We start from the raw sequence: 21154 nt of genomic DNA, 5'->3' as shown, positions 1-21154 counted from the left end.
CTCTGATATAACCTGTTAGATGGAGCTTGGCCTTCAGTTTGGAGATGGCACTGAAGAACAATCCAAATGATACTGCAAGTTGGTTTTGTGCAACACCCACTTGAAGTTGTCCTATAGAACAAGCCTAATTCAGATCAGTCAAACATGGCGTGCTTGGAGTAGACACCAGTTGACCGCTGTAGCAGGGCCTGCTAATCACTGACAGTTAGACACTTGATAGCCAGAACTGGAGTACCAAAAGTTCAAAACAAGAGTCAGTAGCAGAACAAGCTATTTGGCATTAGCAGAGAAGATTTGGCAACTTTTTCATGGGCGCAACCCATGTGGTACTATTTAGGGGGAAATGAACAGACTTTAATGGTATAAGATTTCCCAAGAAGCATTGTTACAACAAATAAATAACAGACCAATCCATGACTTGGATCCGGATACACCGAGTCCTTATTATAGCTAATTTAATAAGTTGAGACATATTCTTCAAGACTGGGCAGTCCATTGAAGTATCAAATGAGATCATTTTCTCCTCTGATGTTGAAAAAGAATAATGTGAGATTTCTGTTAAACAGCGTGCAGGAAGGCTGCCTCAATCTGCTGAGACCAGTGAAGGTCTGTGCACTGTAGATGAGCTGATGTTTCCTTTCCCACAACTTCAGAGCCCCGCCTTGTTGTCATCTTGCTTGAGCTCAGGCTCCTTAAAAGCCTGGATGTCGTCCTCTGAGCGTTTGCCTTGCTTTTTTAATCAAAAAGTTCAACGATGTGAGGTTTTGGTTTTTTTTTTAAAACAATGTTTATGTGTTCAGTCGTAACTGTTTTAATGTTAAATAAAAAGAACTTTTTTTAGCAGAAATGAAACCAATATCATTTCATCACATCATTCTGTCATCACGCAAGACTCCATGTTCATGACAAGGGGCAAACAATTAAACAACTACAACACTTAAAATACCTTTAAAAAAAATCCTTGTTTGATATTTAGAGTTTTAGAAAATTATTGTTCAAGTGGATTTTGAAAGTGCATTCAAATTGGTTTATGTAAGTGTCAAAAATGTGAGACACACAATTGACGTCAGCATGGAAGGGGAAGAGGGGGAATGGGGACCCAGGTTAGATGCTGGTGGAGGTAAACAGAGCAAAAGAGAGGGAGTGAGGGGAGGCTGAAGAGATGGGGAGTCTCTAAAGGCAAACACAATGGGAGCTGTGATCTCTGACGGTGGACATCTGATCCCCAAAAGCGAACAGGAGGCTGTGAGATCAGATTACTGCCTAATGCCCGACTGCAGCAGCACACACTACCGCGCACTGTAGGAACACAAGTACGCACTGAAATATGTCACCCAACTAGTGAGCCAAACACTAACAGATAACCTGAATGCCAACGTCACATCCTGCACTCACTGAGCAAACCAAAAGCAAACCATTTACAATCTCACTGGATGCCAAATCCGGTAGCTCTAATAAATAAAAAACAGCAACACAGCACACACTGGAAATATGACAGAAAGCTAAAAAACAAAACTCTACTGATCTATTTTAAGCATGCAACTAATTAATTCCATTAGTCTGTTTTTAAAAGCAGGCACAATAATAAAAGCAACTATTTAAAATACTGTAATTAATGATGATAAAATAACATTTAGACACTGCAGTTACAGAGTCCCGGCTCACTGTCACACTGTCAGGGTTTTCTGAGACATTTCAACATAGCCGTGCCATTATTAGGAACACTGGTGCTTTCCCCACTGTGACAAATATCTGCTGTGACAATGTCTGTGGTTTCATATGTGACACAGAGATGATATATATACATATATTTATATATATGCATATATATTCTCAAATGAGCTGGTGGTGCATGCTTTTTATTTAAAATGCAACGCACCAAGAAAATGCAGGAACTGCTCACAGCTGCAAAAGATTACAAGTAATTGTGGTAAAAAAAAAAAGAAAAAAAGATCTGGGGCCACGTCAGAGCCCTGTACCTCTAACAAATAAACAACTAACAAAAAATAACATGTAAAAAACAGCACAAAGAAATAACCATAGTAATTTGACTGAAGTACACAATTACTATGCAGATTAATCAGAGAGATTTTCAGTTATTTTCTGTTGCATGTGCACATTATGTTTCCAAGCACAATTTGACTAACACAGGGGTCTTTTAAGGTCACTCCCATGTAGTTTTCTCTTGTCTCAACAAAGTAGAATTCCAAGGCAATGGCTCGCAGAAAACAAAAGCCCTGAATGAAAGCTGAAGATACTTGAGCAGCATTGATAAGTATCTCAGCAGCGTGGGGGCGAGGTCTTGCTGCAGGATTTCCAGTGTGTATTGGAAACTACCACAAAGCAGCAGTGGACACTGGATGGGTAATAATCATTGGTGCCTGGAGTGATGTCGCTGAGGTAACTTTAGAAGCTGGTAAATCTCCCATCTGACACTGATGTCACGCCTCACCGCTCACACTACTCACCTACTCTGGCCCACACGAGAACACATAGACATACAGAAAGACGGAAAAGCACACACACATATGCAGAAACACACTCATCTAAAGAAGGACAATGCCAATTAGGACTTCTGTTGCATTAACCTAATTACTGGGTGAATGAGAGCAGGCACCCAAACCCTGGATTTTGTTTCATGTCTCCCTGCCATGCCAGCACACACTGACACACACACACACACACACACACACAACTCTTTTCAACATTCAAGTTAGCATCTGTCATCAGTCTGCTGCTCATTATTATTTAATACGTTACTATAATTGTCTTAACACCTTTCTAACATCCTCCACAAGTCAAACAGCTCAGGAGCAGGCTGTTTACAGGCCATATATCAAAATGCTCGACAGGCCACAATCCATTAGCATCTCTCCTGAATGTAACAAGATGAGCAGAAAACCAAGGAGGCTCCAGTATGAACCGGAGACATCGGGGCCACAAAAATACAAAATGAGTAGAAAGGAACATGTGGCAGGGCCGTAGGGTTTGTCTGATAAGGGCAGGGAGCGTGTAATGACGACAATCGTGGCTCTTGTACACATTCCAACTCTGAGTGTGGAGATGGTGATTAGAGAGAAGGCAGCTAGTTGCCAAACAGAAGCAATGTGTTTTCTAGTGATTTGTCAGTTGCAACTGTAATGATTAAATGGAAATTGAAAAACAAAACAACATCTGATACAGACATTTGAACAGGAATATACTTTTTAAAAGTTTACCTCATGTGTCCACCACACTTTGATAAGAGATGGTGAGAGTAAAAATTAAAAAAGCTGCAAAGAGCAAAACTAAAAGCCAGGAATATATTTGAATAAATGCTCTATATTTGTCTGTTTGTGTGCAAAATAATAATGAAAGTAGTGGAATGAAAGCCTGAGTGGAGCCCAGTTCATATTGTTGGTATGAGGGGTTTTTTTAATGACATTTTTTTGCATTTTACATAGAGTGGTTCAGCAGCTGCTAATGTGCTTGTGAGCATCATGGATTATTACCAGTAAGAGAAGAGAAGAGCTAGATGTTCCTGTTTTAAACATCTTTAGAAGCCTAAAGTTACAAAATCATCCAGCACTCACAAAAGAAAAAAAAGAATTCGAGTTTTAAACAATAAATATTAAATAAATTAATAATGACAGTTGTTTTTTTTATATCACCGGTGTATTATAACATGCAGCCCATTAAGCTCCCTTAAAATTATACACACTGTAGCTACATGAACTCCTGAATTAACGGAATAACATGAATATTGAGCAGACCTGGCAAAAGAGAGGGAGGTAATGTGAGGTAATGTGAGGTAATGAGCGCTGAAACTAGATGAGACTTGTCATGTGCAAACCAGTTTTAACCCAGTATGTCCATCTAACCCACCCCTCACTACTCCACTAAAGAAGACAAACTGAGAACGCGAAAACCGAGAAAGTTTGAGCATGGTTCCCATCTCAGACCAAACGGATCTCTCTCTTTTTTTCCGTCTTCTTCTGCGATGGCAACGGACGTGAGCAACCATTGATCCTTGTGGGTGACCAGCTCCACCCTGGTCGTGTTGTTTGCACTAGGTGTGACTGACTCACTTCCCCCGTGAGCATACCTGTCATCGCCCAGGTCGCTATTTCTCCTCTGCTTCATTAACTACACCGGGTCGAAGCCATTCGAGTCTCACTACCGGAGTCTTATCATAACGTTAATAATTCACAGTGATGAGAGCCAAATCTGACTGTCGTTACAACGGTCACATTATGACTGACTAACGGGGCGATAACAGCCTCGGCGCACACGCCAAAACTAGTAAGCGCCGCGCGTAACGGAGATGTTAGGGGCTTGCCCACGTCGCACATTTACATTTAGCCCTAACTAATCCTCACAATTTGTAGAGTGACCACAGGCAGGAGTGACACACAGCAGATAAATAAGTAAACGCGACTCGAGACTCCGGTTTCTGTGTAAGTGTAAAGGGATTGGGGTTACATTACCAAGAAGATGAACCCGATCCCTGTGGCCACCAAGCTGGGTAATGACAATAGAGAGGCTGGCAAGTAATAGAAAATTGATGACACGGTGCAGAAAATAAGTTCAAGTTTTAAATTTTTTGTGTTGAGTAGAAAAGTTTGAACTCGCAATTTAAAAAAGAAACAGCTGAATTTATTAATGAAGAGAACTCGTAATGGAGAGAGAAAAAAGCACTCACCTTTGAGAGCGAGAACAAAAGCCTATATAAACTGTCTCAGCAAATGCTCTGCTTCTTTCTTTCAGATCCTCCTCGCAAGGCTTCCTCTAGATTAAGCAGCTACACATATCTTTTCCGTGATTTAACTTCTGACTCAAGCCAGTTTTTTTCACAGTTTTAGGGCGTGTGCCTGGGAGAGGAGGAATGTGGAAAGAGGCGCAGCTTGAGCAACGCAGCAATATTTTCTTAACAAAGATTTCCGTTGTTCCACAAAAGAGTCTAAAAAAGCGTTTTTGATTACAAAAAACTTGCGGCCTTTCTGCTTCTGTTTTATACTCACACCCGCATCTTTTCTATTTTTTTTAAATATATACATGTATTATATTATATTGTACTTTTTTTCTGGCACAACACAGTTTCTCTCAACAAGTAGGGACAAGAGCGCGCGCATGTTTTAAGCGTGTGTGTGTTCAAAGTCTTACGAACAGACAGATGCAGTCAAGCCACACCCTGAAAGTGGTTCAAAGAGTGGAAAGATGGAGTTATGTAGCAAAAAAGAAGAACCCCCCCCCCCCCCACACACACACACACACACACACATACAAAGTAACGAATGAAAGACTGGACAGCAGAGAACACAGAACTATCCTGTTACATTTTATTCAGATTTTTCCCTAAACACCACCTCTGTTGGCGTCCGGAGGGGAGATGATGATTTCCAGGAATTAGGAAGCCAGGAATGCGCACGCACACACACGCACACACACACACGGCTGTAACACACTACATTCCTATTCTGCAGTTTCATCATAGGACTGTGAGATCGGGCTTAAAGCATGTGTGTTTTCGCTGCGGGCTGGGATTTGTTCTAAAACTACCGAAACCGTGTAGTGTTATGTAAAAGTGAAGTGACTGAATCTACCTGAGAGCCTCTTGAAACATGGGAGGTGGAAATGAAACACAAAGTATTGACTAAAAAACACATAACTGTGAAACTGAAACGGGCTTTAGGGTATTTTTCATCTGGCTGAAATCCCGTTTTTTTTTAACTACATGGCACACAGGCGACACAGTAACACACAGAACTGCGAAAGAAAGAGTATCCGAGGACACTCTTATTGGCTAAACCTCCCATGCTTGCTCGCAAGTTGCCCAATCAGCTGCCAGAATTCCAAGAAGTTGAGCTCTCCATCATTGTTCTTGTCCAATGAGCTCATAAGTTGGTCAATGGCAGCAGGGTCATCAGCTTTCTGCAGGAAAACAGGAAATCACATGTATCCAATATTTAAAAAGAACCGTCTCAGTCCGTGGATAATGCAAAAAATTCGGTTAACACTGGTCATGTGTATGGAGCGAGAGATCAGAGGCAAGCAGAACACACTGGCATGCAAACGAGTTAAAAAAAAAATCATGCTTCATCAGCAGAAGTGGTTTGGCACAGAACTCTATTGACTCTGTCCCCATCTAGTGGTCATTGCGATTATTACAACTATTCAAACAAGAAACGTGGAATTTTCCACACTGTGGGTAAAGCAGACCTTTATTAGAACATGTAGAGCACAGACAAGACAGTCTCAACAACGCAATACTTTTTTTTGAGGGGGGGACATTTAGTGTGAAACATTAAATGGAGAGTAATATCCTGTCCCAATATGAGATGATGCAACTGCTCATTCATGGTCAAGATCACAGACAGGAGAGCTGTTAAATGACTCAAAACTGTTGATGAGAGCTCACATAGATGATGAGTAACGCTTAATAACATCAGCTTCCCCCTTATGATTAATTTCGTGAGAAACAAAACTCAGTTTGAGTAAATTGAGTCTCCCTGATTATACTTTAATAATGAAACTGCGGGTCTTCAAACTGATATCTAAGTATGGTACTTTGTGTTGCATCTGGTCTTTTTTTTCAGCGTAGTCAGCGTACAAGAAGTGCTAACAGTTAGTAGCCTGCAGCCTAAATCCGCATATAAACTGTCTGTAAGTACAGAACCAGTCAATGCAAAAAAGAAAACAGGCATCTATAGAAATAGAAAATGTAATAGATACTTAAGTAAAGCCACCAACCTGCTGTGACTATTAGATCAATGAATAAGAGGTACAAATGAAACTACTGTGCATTGGTTTTACCTTGAGGAAGTTAAGGAGCTCTGATGACACCAGTCTGTAAAACTCATCTCTGCTCAGCGTGTCAGAGGAACCATCCCTGCCAGCACAGGCCTTTAATGGTCGACTCTTTTAAAAGAATATACTGAAGTTCAACAGAATTCTAACATTGATTTGGAATAAAAGACAGTGGAAACTCACCAGCTGTGTGTGTGTACCGGTAGGTATTTGGTGAGTACAAACGTCTTTCTTCTCCTTTTGTACCCTGCTGTTGATGGATTAAGTAGATAAATCATTGGAATTGTTAAAAGTGTAAACCATATTTCCAAAGAAACCACAAATGTTTTTCCATGACACAGCTGTGTTTTCAGATGCACACACAGCTTGTAGCCAATCTTTGAAGAAGGATGGATTACTAGATGCATCATCTCATTCAGGAAAACCACCACAAGACTGAGAAGTGAAGTTAAGCGAGGTTAACATTAACATTCTGCACTGCCTGTGAACTATTTTTAATCATTTTTGCGGGTCATCCCAGTGCACAGACATTTTATTTCCTTTGCTTCTTGTGAGTATGAAAATGTGGGCAGAATGCTGTGGAGAGCAAAAAGTAGAGCATTACATCAGGTATATAATTATACTGTCTGTATATGGAAACTTTTGAATGAGGATGAGAATGAGGCACTTGGGTTTTACCTCATAAAATTTTTTTTTTAAACTCTAAAGCTCTGACAGGATGTGCACAATTGGCATATTAGGGAGGCAGTTAGCACTAACAAGCACATCGGCTTTATCATCCAAATATCCCCTCTTCTAGTTTTTGTTTCTCTGCTGTATGACGCACACACCCAGACACACACATCTTTATCCCCTTATACTTGAAAAAGCAGTATTTAGTTCTCCTCCTTCCATTCCCTTGGCTGTCATTGGGGAAGGAGAGTGTGGCAACTAACTCAAAATAAATGGCTTAGTGAGGGGGCTGGAAATTGCTTCCCTACACACAGTCTTATAAAAGCATCGGTGCTTACAGTGGGCCAATGCTTCTAGTTGTTTTAAGATTGATATCCTGGGACTGTAGCTGCAGGTGTATCTCTGTCTGAGGACATGTCTTAAAGTTCTCAATTGCTACTTAAGTCTACAACACCAGCATTTGGTCTTGAGGCAAACATCATAGGCCTAAAGGTTTCAAGCTAAATATAAACTTAAATTACTGCCTTGGGGTTGTAGGCCATTCCCAACCAATCAATTTAGGCCCACATGTGTCCACATTTATTATTAAATGAAGTGAATTCAGTAGGTTAGTGTCACCAGTTCAGTTTCTGACCAAATTTAAGTAAATACGTTCACAGCCTGTTATTTTGTAAAAGACTGTCCTGAAACATGTTCTCTAGAAAATTGACATGTAGTGGTGAAGCCGACCTTTGACCCTTAGGACATGAAATTTCACAGCTTAATTCATTTATGCAGTAGTTATGCAGTGGTTGGCCTCACAGTAAGAAGGTCCTGTGTTTAAATCCACAGCTATTTTGGGCCCCATGCTGAGCCTGCACAGATTCTCTCCAGGTCCTCTGACTTATTCCAAACCTAGACATGGGGTGAGGGTGCTCGTGGTGGTGCATTCCAGTGTGCTCCTAGTGCCAGTCCCAAGCCAGGATAAATTGGGAAGGGTTGTGTCAGGAAGGGCATTCTTTGCCAAATCAAATATCATCAAGAATGAGATTTCCATAGCAGATTGGGTGCAGCTCGGGCTACTAACGATCGCCTCTGGTGCTGTTGGCCAAGAGCATGCCACCGGAAACTATGCTACTGTTGGCTGAAGACAAAGGAAGAAATGAGTATATCAGACAAGGAGATGACTCAGCTGGATAAAGTTAAGAAAAATGGATGGATGGATGGATGGATGGATGTACACAATAGGAAGGGACAATAGATTAAAAAAAAAAATATCCTAATTTCTTCTCTATTTAAGATTAACTTAAAATAGCAGGTATAAAGGCTGCTATTTGCTGAAGCAAAGTTAATGAAACAGTTGATGTACAGACAGACTACATTAGGATAAATGTTCACTAAGAAACAACTTCTTGTTCTCAACCTTGTAGAATTGTCTGTATCAGTGTGGCACAGCAACAAAGGCACCCCGAGCTCAATGCATCTAATAAGATGAGTTTGGCAATGTGGTGTGGTTTAATGGCTTGAACAAAGAGGTGGAGCAGGCCGGCACACAGCTACTAATCACGATCCCTCCTTTATAGTCGGTGTGGGCCCAGAGGAGTGACGCACGAATGAAATGCACTGAAAAGGCAGTGGCGCTGCAGCTGGGGCAAAGTGTCGGAGCTGTTTGAGTCTGTAAATAGTGTAGAAAAAAAATACAGTGTGTGGCAAGAGCCCGTGGCTTATCTGTCATCACTATGGAGAACTTGTTACAGCGAGCATATACTTCAGGAAGTATTCTTTAAAGACTAAACAGGTGAGTTAAAGGAAGACAGAGTCAAGTATTATTCATCACAGAGAGGAATTACATTTATTATTTTTTAATGCCAAGAACATGGGAAAACACAACTGTAATGACATTTAAAGTTCTCTGTGCTACCACACGCTGTGTGGCAACCTTTGAAGAAAAAAAACAAAACAACCTCTATGGTGCTGAAGGCCTTTAAATCTGCTACATTTCACAAGTTTATCCACACGTAAAGAGATAAAGAAAGTATTTTTGAAAGCAAATGTCTTAAGTACCGTCACCAACCACAAACAAATGTTACAGTCATCACAAAGCAATAACTTAAGGACATCTGCACAAGCTCCACACCTGAACAGCAATAAACATGCTCAACATGTCAAAATCTCATGTGCCCATCAATTCTCTATATTTCACCTATAAAATAAGTTAATTAGACATTTGTAGATTTAAGCAAGTTCCTAAACACAAGCATAATGTATGTACAAACACAAGTGTCATGACTACAGACCCTCGCTCAAGTCGTTCAGCAGTCCATGCTTAATTAACAAAATCAGCCATGATCAGCTAATAAGCAGATTTTAAAAGTGCACAGTGCCGCTTGCAGAAAATAGTGAAAGTGTGGTGTTTGAATAAGACTGTGCAGCATCTTTTAGAAATCTTATTGAGAGCAACAGTGTAAGAGAATTGTGAATAGCAATGACTTTCACACTAATGGACATTCACAGTAGCTGCAGGTGGTCGGTCCCAAATAAACAGCTGTAAGTAAATGTTCATACATTTAGTGGGACTGTTTTAGGCTAGCAATATTTGTCTGTCACCATCTAAGATGTATGATGCAGATTCTTAAAATATCAGACTCAGCACTTCACACACACACACACGATGTACGTTCAAGCCCTTCCTATGTAACAGTGCATTAAGTGTTTGCATGAGCACTCAAAAAACAAACAAAACAAAAAAACCCCACAAGTGGACAGCAGATGGAGGTAAAACACAAAAGGTCGTCCTGCAAAAAGCATGACAGGTTGATAAATGTATACTTTAAGCCTTTGTGGTCCAATAAGAAATGTTCCCTTTGAGTAAACCCTCGCTCGCTCTGACTCCTTTTAGCCACTTTTGACAGATCCATCAATTCTATCATTTCATCAGCCATGTCCTTGTCCGCTCTCCTTTCTCCAGTCCCCTTTGATTCTCTCCTCTTTCTCTCCAGCTCCTCGCAATGAAAACTTTCTCATGACTTCTCTCTCAAACTCCTCCATTTCATCCTCTATGGCGCTATCATGTTCCCCATCCTCGTCCTCTTCCACCATGTCTTCTAAAATATCGCTCAAATCTTCAACAAAATCTTGAAAGCTCATCTGATCATGAAGAAAAACGCCATCCTTAAAAAACTGCGTGGCCAGCTTTTTGAGCTCCTCTCTTTTGGAATCATCGACACCTGCCTGCTCTGCCTTAGCTAGATAGGTTTGGAGGATGGCCTCAAACTCGGGTAAGTGGACAGGGAGCAGCCGCTCAGCCTTTGCACAGGACTCCAATGAGTCGCACTCCTGTGAAGGTTTAGGACTGTGCTGGAGATGCTCTCTCTGCTGGACCCAGTACTCAGGCTGCCCCATGGAGGGTTTGCGGTGTGTATGAGGCTGCTTTTGGTCTCCGTACTGATGTTCTTCCTTTTTGCCATGATTATTTTTAACCTTGTATACATCTTTGCTTTTCTGGAATTGCGATTTGTCTTTTTTCCAGTCTTCATTATGCTTCTTCTCCTTCCTCCCGTCTCTCTCTTTCGATTGCTCCCGTTTCGACTGTTCCCACTTCTTGTCCTTGCTCTTCCATTCCTTATCGTGTTTCCCATTTTGACTCTTCCGCTCATGTTCATTCCATCGCTTCCTGTCATCTTCCCTCGATCCGTCTTTGCCATGATTTTTACTGCCTTCCCACCGTTTCCTTTCATCCTTTTCTTTCCCTACTTTACCCTGAAGTTTGTCATTTTTATCATTCCTCTCAGTGCCTCTTCTCCACTCTCTCTCTCCTTTCTCCTTCCACTCTTTATCTTCCCACTGCACTTTGCCACTTTCTTTGAAGCCATCTTTCAGCTTCTTCCATTCCTTTTGTTCTTTCTGTCTCCCCCCACGATCCTTTCCTTCCTTCCAGTGCTTGTTCTCCTCCTTACCTCCCAATTGTTTTCCCTCATTCACTTTTTCATGCTTTGGTCTTTTCCTATCGACATCTTCATTCCATTCTTTTTTCTCCCTCTTTTCTGTCCGCTCTCTTTTTCCTTCCCCATCTTTCCATGGCTTTCCTTCATCACCTCTGCTAGTCTTCTCTTTCTTCCAGTCTTTCTCCTTCCACTGTTTTTCCCCTTCACTATGCCTCTTCTGTCTACCTTCCTTATCATTCTCCCCGTCAAACATTCCTTGCTCATGTTTTTCCTTCTTCCATTCTTTTTTACTGCCATCTTTACGGCCCTTTTTCTCTCCTTCCATCCCTACAGATTTTTTTCTCTCTTTTCCCTCTTTCTGCTCGCCCAAGTCATAACGATCTCTCTTCACATCTTTCTTTTTCTGCTTTGGGTCATCCCGTGGATGCTTTGTCTGTCTCCCTGTGGATCCAGCCGTTTCCTGCTTGCTGTCCTCTGGCTGACCAGGTGGGGGCAATGTAGCGAGCTTCATGGAGGCTTGAGTTGTCTGACTGCCTGCTGGAGCAACCACAAAAAGTCAAAGTTAGAAAAAGAAAAAAAAAAGATACAAGTGTGCATTGCGTTTCAAAAACAGAGAAGAAAGCAAATCACTAAATGACTAATCTACTCCCAAGCTTTCTTATAACTCTCATCCTTCTATATCTCCTACTCTCCTCCACATCCCCTCCCTTCTTCCTCCCTTGCTCCCTTTGTACCTGAGGAGACTTTTAATTCTGTCACAGTGGATCTCAGAGTTTCTAGTTCTTTCTGTAGGGCCGAGAATGACTCCAGCTCTTTCTTCATCCTCTCATTCTCTTTCTGAAGGACAGGAAGAGAAGCCATCTCTGTCTTCAACCTACTGTTTTCCTTCTCCACCGCCTCCCACCTCAGCCGCTCCTTTGCTCCCTCTGCTGCATGTCCCTGGGCTACTTTTAGCTCCTCGTTCTGTGTCTGTTTAAAGAAGAACAGAAAAAGAGGGTCCTGTGAGAATACCACACACTCACTGACACCTTTATCCACAGACGCACATTTGTATAAATACATGTGTATTACTGTACACATGCAGAGGAGACGAGGTGAGAGACAGAATGGAGTCACACCTGAAGTTGGGCTTGGAGCACAGAAATCTGCTCATTCCCTTTGGCTAGCTTGTTTAAAAGCTCTGAATTGTCAGCATCTAGTGGGGACTGAGGAGCCTCTGGGTTAAGCCACTCCTGTCAACAAACAGAATTACACAGTCTTCTCAAAATAACTATTGCCAGGTGGAGGAGTGGAGAAGAAAAAGAGGTGTTAATGGAACGGGAAAGAACAAGAACAAGTCACTGTACAGTAAAATTAAATTTTTATTTTATTTTTTTTAAATTGCCACTCATTATACAGTAAATAAAGGTTAGACTAGAAGAAACAGACAGAGTAGACATTACACTGACCCGTTTTCCTGGTAGCTCTGTATCTTTCAGATCCCTTGTACTATAGTCGCTCTCTGCAACGCAAATATTAGTTTCAATGCGAGTAATAAATTAAAAATAGCATGCAAAAAACAAACAAACTATGTGCAATTACCCAGAAACAACATGCTTAAGGTTTCTGACAGTAAAATGAAATTTAGCTGAGCAGAAAAGCAGCATTCATAATACACTTCATTACAAATGCATTTGTAAATGCAATAGAAAAAAAAAAAAAAGAAAAAGTATGGATTCCTTGGTGAAGTCCTCATGAATCCTGTTTTCACCTTTACCTCATTCTCACGCCTTTGCTTTTCAAACTGTACGTCAAAATCAGGTGACAAACTGAGCTTACAGGCTTCTAAAGCTAATATTTACCAACTGTCGTTCATGGTCCCTTCAAAACAACAAGGTTGCCTTTTGACAACACCTACACCAAGTATCAGAACAAAACCCCACATTTAACAGCATAAAGAACTTTGAAAGCTTTTTTTCTGCAAAGTATTACATGCAAAGGCTTTTTCCTGCATGCATCCTCACACATGCAAACATGCTGTGGCCAATAAAGACTTAATTAAATCAGTGACCCACACATACACACAGAAAGAACCTACCCTCATCCAGATCCATGAAGATACCTGCATGTATAATACACCTCAGTCTCGGAGCATCCTTCATCTAATCCAGTGTTAGTTACTTTCTATTCTTTTAAGCTTTTACCTTTAAAATATAATTTTAAAACAGGCAAAGAGCTTCCCAAAAAAAATCTAATTAGAAAGAAAGAAACGTTAACCTTCGTAACATGCCTACCTGAGAAAAAAATGGTGCCAAGGCCTAACAGAATGAGAGCACCTAGGATGCACTTGTTCACAGAAAACCCGCTGTCGTCTTCTCGCTGGGGGAGCTGAAATTCGTCCACTTCCTCTTCCTCTTCTCTCCTCCCAATCTGCTCCAGAGATGCTAAAAGGGACCTTCTCTTCCTCACCTCTGACTCTCCCTCCTCACCAGCCTTCTCGGTTCTCTCCTGACTCACTTCTGAATCTGCATGGGGGTCTGGAGGGGTGAAAGAAAACAGTATTAAGGTGTAGTTCTAACAATAATTAAGTTACAGGAACACCTCAAATATAAACTGAAAACACCACAACAATATGCAATCAGAAATTTCAACCCCCAGCAGCGTAATTATTTTAAGCACAAAGTTACAGTACAGATATTTCTTGCTTTTATATAGCTGATATAAGATAGCACTCCAGCTAAGCAGGGTATGCTGGTTAATTTGCTCCACTTTCTTATATTTAGTCTGGCTTTGAAAGAAAAGAGCAATGATATAACTGGCTCTGTAAAGACATCACTAATGCTGAACTTTACTTTTTAAACACAAATTGTAAGAAAGAAAAAAAAGAAGTGCAGAACAGAGTAAAAGAAGACCAATCATTTGATGGTGCAGCAGTAAAAAGTGACACAAACCAAAACCACTACACTGCAAAATATTTTAAGTGGTTCCTGTCCCTCTGAAGCCAATTTACTTCTGCAGGGTGTCATGTAACTAAAGGTTTCTGTCACATCATGCTCCCCTCCACACACAGCCTCTCCAGACAACCTCCTGGCCCAGATACTGAAAAAGTCCATAACCAGGTGTTCCAGCAAATACACTTCAAACACAAATAGAACATGTGGCTTAGTCTCCAATAGCAGAAGAGAAAGGCTGCATGCCATGTATACAGTGACATACACATAATAAAGTTTTTCTAATATTAAAGTAATAATGACCCGACTTTCGCCCTGTTCATACCTGTTTCTTTTCCCAAGTCAGTTGTCTTTAGATACGCATCTGACTCCTCCCCTTCTTGTTTTAGCTCCTCCCCATTTCGCAGATGCTGCGTTCCTTCCACCTGCACACACTCTGCACCTCCAAGTGTCTCTGTGCTCAACGGTAAGAGTGGGGGCTCATCAGGGGAAGGAGCTACATGAGTGTAGGAGTCAGAGTATGAATCGGGGTCAGAGCTGCTCTGCGCCGGGCCCTCATGTAGGCCTCCTGCCTGGCTGACTTCATCACTGCCATGGTTCAAGTTGCTGGAGACTTCCAAAGAGGAAGGAATGGGGTTATCCGTGACAGAAGTGGGCACAGAGGTGGGCTGATCTGCACTCAAGCCTCCACTTAGCTCTGCTGTTTTTTCTTTTGGTACCTGGATATAAGAATAAGGTCATTATAAAAAAAGTTTTTGCACTTCTTATAGTTTGGCACTTTTGGTTAAAAGCCAAGCAATACAAGTTTGGTCTTAAAGGTTTAAATGTTATTTAAACAGAAATATTGTTGTGTTATCTTTAGCATGAAGAACGTCGTCTCTAAGCTACAGCTGAAATGAGTCACTTTCCAAATCTGAGGAACAAATGAGAAGGATAACGCTGCTACTTGGAAAAAAAAAAGGCAAATTCTGTCCAATTAGAATCAACCAGTCTCACTACACTATAAATAAGTTTAGTATTTATTCTTTGAGCATTCAAAAATAAGCAATCATTCAAGCCCTGGGATTATTAGAAAATTAAAACGTGGGAGAGGAGAATGCTTTCTTTGGCCAATCAAGGCTACACATTCAGCAAAGCCGCGTGACAAATGGTACTGTTACAGAACAGAACATTGCATGTATTGCTGCCTTACTAGGTAGTTCTCCACAGGGAGCCCTTCTGCAGACTTTGCACCATTTGCAGGCTGGTTGTTGTCCCCAGAACCTGGATCAAACACAGACACAGGAGGGGAGCCATTTAGGCCAGCAGTTCAACATTTTTCAATCCTGACTCTTTGAAGTGGAGCAATTCCTACTCGTGACACCAACACCTGCCCCCAGTATGCACAGGCAGGGTGAAAAGCAGTGGTGATGAGGTGTATTTTTTTCTACTTTACCAGTTGTTTTCTTTGATTACAGTCGTTTCTGATTGCTTAGGTAATAACTTTGCAATAATAGCTGGAAGGCTCAAAGCTCTAATGCACTAACTGCAGAATATTACATCAAGCCAGTAAAACTATTTTTGAGACACTCTTGTAAAAATTGAATTTATACATTAAACCCAAACCATCATTTAAAGAACCTGATGTAGTGAAACACACACTTTATGTTTTCTGTGTGCAAGGCAGAGCAGCTCGCATTAATCAACTGACATGTGTGTGTAAATACCCATGTTTGCATGTATGCATCTTTGGAACCTTACTTACCTTTATTTCTGCACACAATCAACAGAAATAAAGGTTTAAAAAAAAAAAAAAGTATAATTTTGCATTTTAAATATGCAAACACTCCTCAAAAGACATTAGCGGTAGAACAAAACATTTCCAAGGAAAAATACAAGAAAGCCAGCCAAATGTCATTCTCTTTGTCAATCCAGACTCACAACTTTATCCACATCTCATGGAAAGCATCAAATGAGTGCAAAGCAATCACTTTACAAACTGCCTGTAAAGCAGAGAAAGCACATTCAGTTTGCCAAACTTGGTAAATGCACTTGCTACAAAAGTTAGTATTTTCAGGTATACTCCGATCCTAATGTGGATATGCGATTGAGAAAATGAATGGATGTGAAGGCACCTGGTGCAGTTGTATGGCTTTCTCCATGGTACTCCGTCCCCATTATCACAGGCTTCAGGGTTTCAGCAGCAGTTTCCTAAGAAAGACAAACACCCAGTCAGAGAACAATCCAATGCTGTGCAAAATATTAAGCCACCCATCAGGGTGCAGTCATTTACTGCAATGTACAAACACACATTATATAAAACCAAAAGCAGTCTTCTTGAAGGACATTCAAAGCTCTTCTTTGGGTGTTGGCTGCCTTTTGTTTTGTTCTCTGTCCACATGATACCACGCTGCTTTAAAAATGTTGAAGTCTGGACTCTGTGGAGGCCAATTCATAGCTGAGTGTTCCACTGTTTTTCTATGCAAATATGCCTTTACTGCACCATCAGTGTGTTTGGGATTACTGCTGTGTTGATGAGACCCATAAAATTTTACATTTGGATTTATCACTCCATAAGACTTGCTGCCATAAGTTTCAGCCCAGTTCTTGTGTAATCCAGCATATCTCGACCTTTTCTCTGCGTTTCCATCTCTTAAGAATGGCCTCTTGACAGCTACCCTTTCACTGAGGCCATTTCTGATGAGGCTTCAGTGATCAAGTGAAGAAAGAGATGCTCTCATGTCCTGTGTCAGGATACACTGCACACCATGTCAAGATCTGCCAAATTTTTCCCCTAATAGCTCTCTGGAAATCATGTTGTTGATGCAATAATGATTACGTGTTAAGTGGCTTAACAAATAAACAAAAAAAGAAAATCATTAAATTACAAAAACTGGACTGAAAATGAGTGAAAAAGCAGCCAGCGTCTGAAAGAGCTTCAGAAAGCTTGAAAATCAAAGAAACCTCACAGGTGTTTCATTTTCAACACCAATTTTGATATATAGCGAATTAAAAATCTAATATTACAATGTATTTTTTTCTTTCAGACTTATGAAGCATAACTAAATTTCCCACAACATGTGTTATTTGTAGTTATGGACGAGTCCTTACTGAGAAAATATGGCAACATAACCCACAACTTTTAAAGATAAAACAAGATTCTTTCTTCTATCTATCTCTCTCTCTCTCTCTCTCTCGTTACTGGAATAATAACAATAATGAGTGACTGAGCATCACCCTCTTTAACAGGCTCACAAATGAGAAGATCTTATAATAGTTTGCCTTCCTGAATACTAGTCAAATCAGAAAGATCAAGACAGACTTAGTACAGAAACCAAACTTCATATTTAGGTAACCAAAAGAAAATAAACTGAGACCAGTAATTTTGTTTTTTTTAATAAAGCATTTTGCTTAAAGCCTGTGTATTCCAATGCTCTATACAGAGCGATGATACCTCAGGAGTTAGGATGGTCCAGCTGTTATTAGCACTCCCAGTGCCAGACATGGCCCCCAAGAGACTTTGCGTGTCTCTCCTGCAACAAAGAACAACATAGAGAACAATGTGAAGAGTGTATACGTACACCCTGAATCAAAGCCATGCATATTTTACAGTTTGACTTACAGAAGAGACAACTAACAATGTGCCACTAGCTTACAATTACAGTAACAACATGAGGACTGCAGCTTTAAGAAATTTACGCTCATTGTTTACCCGATTTGAATACAAGCCTCTACTACTCAGCCTCACCCATTTTGCCAATAAAGGTCTGACTGTAATGTGTTACTGAGGTCTTTGTGCGAGTGTGTGCATTTTGTATGTGAGCAGGAAGTCTAATTCCCTGGGAGCATTCAGTTCTTCATTAGTAGTTTGTGTGTGCTATGAGCCTTTTGGCCAGCCTGGCTTTTGACTAGCTGGGAAATGTTTTGGCAGAGACATGGGTAACTAAGCCCGGCACTACAATGGGCTGTCCATTTCAAAAGTACTGGTCTCTTAAACAGAGGTCTACAAATGAGCACATTTGTGGTGTACACTATATCTACCCACTGCTTTGGAATCACTTATTTTACAGTAAGATCATTCATCTTAGCTGCCACCACAGTAGTTGAGAAAATCATCTCCCATGTAACCACTTCAGTGTCACCCCCTTGTTAGGTGGAAGTGTCAGGTATTAGATTTTTATAAAGCTTTTCCTTTCAAATTACACAAGGTAGCATAACAGCGAGACATATTTATATGCATCCAGTCTAGTTTTGTATGAATGCTGAAAGAACGAGGCACTTAAGTTAATACCACACTGTCTGGGTAATGACACACTTCACTCCCCAAATTCAATTCTCTCCCAGCTCTGCTATTTAGGTCTCCTAATCGAGTGCCTCCCAAGAGAAGCCTACTGAATCTAGCCTGGGGCCCAAGGAGCATTGTGGAGGATATAGTGGAATGGTTTAAATAGATGCCAGCTAAATATAGCTACCATGAGATTGACTAGAGACAGACAGAGGGAGCATGCAGGAGATGGCCATGGGGAATAAAATAGAGGCAGAAATGTATTCTAAGGACAGTTTTAAAAAGGATTATTTTACATGCAACACAAGGGAGGGAGAAAAAAAAATAACATCCTGTTCTGATCTTATTCACTGATCGGTACGAATAGCATTTAATTTAAGCTCTAGCTGTAGGAGTCGGTGCAAGATCATACTTTCACAGTGCATGCGTCTAATCTCAGTTTATCTCTTCAGACATTAATCTGCATGTGTGTGTTATCTTCCAGAGACTAGACTGTTAATCTTTTTTCTTTTTCTTTTTTGCAGCGTCTTTGCCTCTGCATGGAAAAATTACCAAAAAAGGTCAAGAGATAAACTACAAGACTTTCCATGAGGACAGCCAACGCTGGGCTGCGAGCTAAAGCCAGCTCCACACAGCATCACCGCTAAAAGCAGACCGCTCTTATCACTATGCAAAAAGGGTCGGGGTTAGTTGGAAGAAGTTCATAACCTGCGACAGGAAATGTCACACGGCCTTAAAGAAGACAACAACATCTGGTTAAACTCAGGAATATCACTTCTCACATGAGGTGAGGGCCGCTGTTAGTAGGCTACTAAAGGCTTCACAAGCCGAAAGTTGTTGACATTAGTCCTTAAAAAACGTTTCCACTTCAACGACGTCTGCCGAGCAACCAGGAAAACGTGAACGTTTGCGACACAGAGGGAGAAGAAACGACACTAGAAAAGACGTCGTTATCTTGTAATACAACCAAAAATACAGGTGGGTCTTACCGTGGTCTGTCACTTTACTTTAGACTTCAGAGGACGCCACAGACGCAAGCTAGGACTTCTTTGATTCTTCCCATCAAACTTGACAACTTATAACGTGCCTCCAGAACTTACTGAGCCATGCTCTTCTCGCCCAATCACAAAACGCGTTTGCTCTAGTCCCGCCTCTCGCTCATCCAATAAGATATCGTTGTCGCTTCACTTCGGCTGGAAAGCTTCTAAGTTGATTGACATGTATATATGTATAAATATGTAAGTGATGGAGGCTGAATTAATGTAAAATTAATACTACAGGTTACTGCTACTGCTACCCTGACATTAGACAGGCTTGAGTTGATGGTTTCCATCATAAATAGAGCCTCCAGTTTAGCGATAATAATAATGCTCTTTTGCACATTCACTTAAGAAATACCAAGAGTCACATTAGATGCAAGCTAAAACGGTTTCATAGAAGCTATATTACTGACACTTAAGATCAAAGCATTTTTCTCCCTTTAAAGGTGTCTGTGCAGAATTACCTAATCATCAAATGACCAAAAGAAAAGAAGCAAAAATTCAGACATGTAGGTAATAATTTTTTCTGTTTATGAGTTCCTTTATTTATTGCCACACCACTTTGTGTTGTACAGTGAACATCAGGTGAGCCACAGTCCTGGGAATCTCAGATCATCAGGGTACAATTCAGAAAACTCTAACCCAGTCCGGATATAAAGTCTGTATCATCTTGAAACCTGCTGGCAAGCTTCCTCGAACCCCAAAAGACCTCCCTTCCTATAGAGACACCGAAAAACAAAAAGCAAAAAAATGTTAAAGGGTTGAGTGGTTTTATGATTTTGAAATTATTATTGATAGATTTATTAAACACTATAAATTAAAGCATGTAGTTTATACATAACAGTCATTCAAAACAAGTCATACCTGCCAAGGCTTTACCATATAACACTCCCATTTCTGATGAAATAAAAGCTGGTTGAAATTACAATACAGGACCCAGTGGAGAAACAAGGAAAAATCTGTGCTCTACCACTTGATGTACCCTTTTCTCTCAGTCTGTCAGTCCAGGATCTCTTTGATGCACCAGCAGCAGAGGAGGAAATAGAGGCATTCTTTAACCGACTGGATAAAACTGTAGGCAAAGTTTCCTCCCAGGAAGTTCTTGCCTCGTCCCAGGCCCATGGCCATGTCCCGCAGGTGCTGTCCCAGAGAGGCGGAAGGCATGGCCTGGGGAAGAGGACGCTGGGGGTGCATGGCTGTGCAGAGGGACCAGACAAATGCAACGAGGAGGGCAGTCGATGAGAAGAACTGGAAGATGAGCTGTGACAAATGGAGTCAGATGAGACCCATGCAACAGCTGAGCTCTGCTCCGTATTCCCGGCACTGTTCACTCCTCTACTTATAACCTCCTATACAAACTGCAAGCGCTCTCCACCCACATCTGGCATTTTCTGGACTGTCCTCTAGTTTCAAACGCCCGCTGACTGATTAAAGACCTTGTTTACCTTTGCTGTACTCAGTTCCCATGTGTCGTATGATGCCCCCCTGAATAAGCCCCTGCTGTTCCAGCCACAAACAAGAGAGTTCCAGTAGCTCCAA

General features: G+C 41.0%; 3 protein-coding genes across 7 annotated transcripts in view; all 3 read right to left on the bottom strand.

Annotated features, from left to right (window-relative positions):
• The window catches only part of LOC102201600 (protein S100-A16), a 7180-nt gene extending 2315 nt beyond the window's left edge, over positions 1-4865 (bottom strand). The window contains exon 1 of the mRNA XM_005732111.1: positions 4682-4865. The gene's annotated coding sequence lies outside the window, so the exon portion shown is untranslated. The remainder of the gene's footprint in view (positions 1-4681) is intronic.
• A 4412-nt stretch (positions 4866-9277) lies between these two features.
• Positions 9278-19688, bottom strand: pbxip1b (pre-B-cell leukemia homeobox interacting protein 1b). 5 transcript variants are annotated; one of them, XM_013910606.1, is made up of 11 exons: positions 19565-19688; positions 17745-17823; positions 16426-16501; positions 15504-15574; positions 14637-15030; positions 13655-13897; positions 13459-13482; positions 12830-12882; positions 12500-12613; positions 12116-12350; positions 9278-11918 (listed from the first exon to the last, which is right to left on the bottom strand). In XM_013910606.1, exons 2-11 carry the CDS (start codon positions 17793-17795, stop codon positions 10372-10374), a joined length of 2808 nt encoding a protein of 935 aa, XP_013766060.1. In that variant the 5' UTR covers positions 17796-17823; positions 19565-19688; the 3' UTR covers positions 9278-10371. The 5 variants fall into 5 exon arrangements, with proteins under 5 accessions (XP_013766060.1, XP_005732239.1, XP_013766062.1 ...); XM_005732182.2 differs by having other exon boundaries at positions 9278-11915; XM_013910608.1 differs by having other exon boundaries at positions 12260-12350.
• Positions 19689-20144: 456 nt separating this feature from the next.
• On the bottom strand, positions 20145-21062 carry lenep (lens epithelial protein). The gene is made up of 2 exons (XM_013910610.1): positions 20480-21062; positions 20145-20332 (listed from the first exon to the last, which is right to left on the bottom strand). The coding sequence occupies exon 1, from the start codon at positions 20807-20809 to the stop codon at positions 20615-20617; it is 195 nt and encodes a 64-aa protein (XP_013766064.1). The 5' UTR covers positions 20810-21062; the 3' UTR covers positions 20145-20332; positions 20480-20614.
• Between the last annotated feature and the right edge of the window lie 92 nt (positions 21063-21154).

Source organism: Pundamilia nyererei, unplaced genomic scaffold (assembly GCF_000239375.1).
Source record: "Pundamilia nyererei isolate P.nyererei 1_Seehausen unplaced genomic scaffold, PunNye1.0 scaffold00045, whole genome shotgun sequence".
Taxonomy (NCBI): domain Eukaryota; kingdom Metazoa; phylum Chordata; class Actinopteri; order Cichliformes; family Cichlidae; genus Pundamilia; species Pundamilia nyererei.
This window is presented reverse-complemented; position numbering and strand designations above follow the sequence as displayed.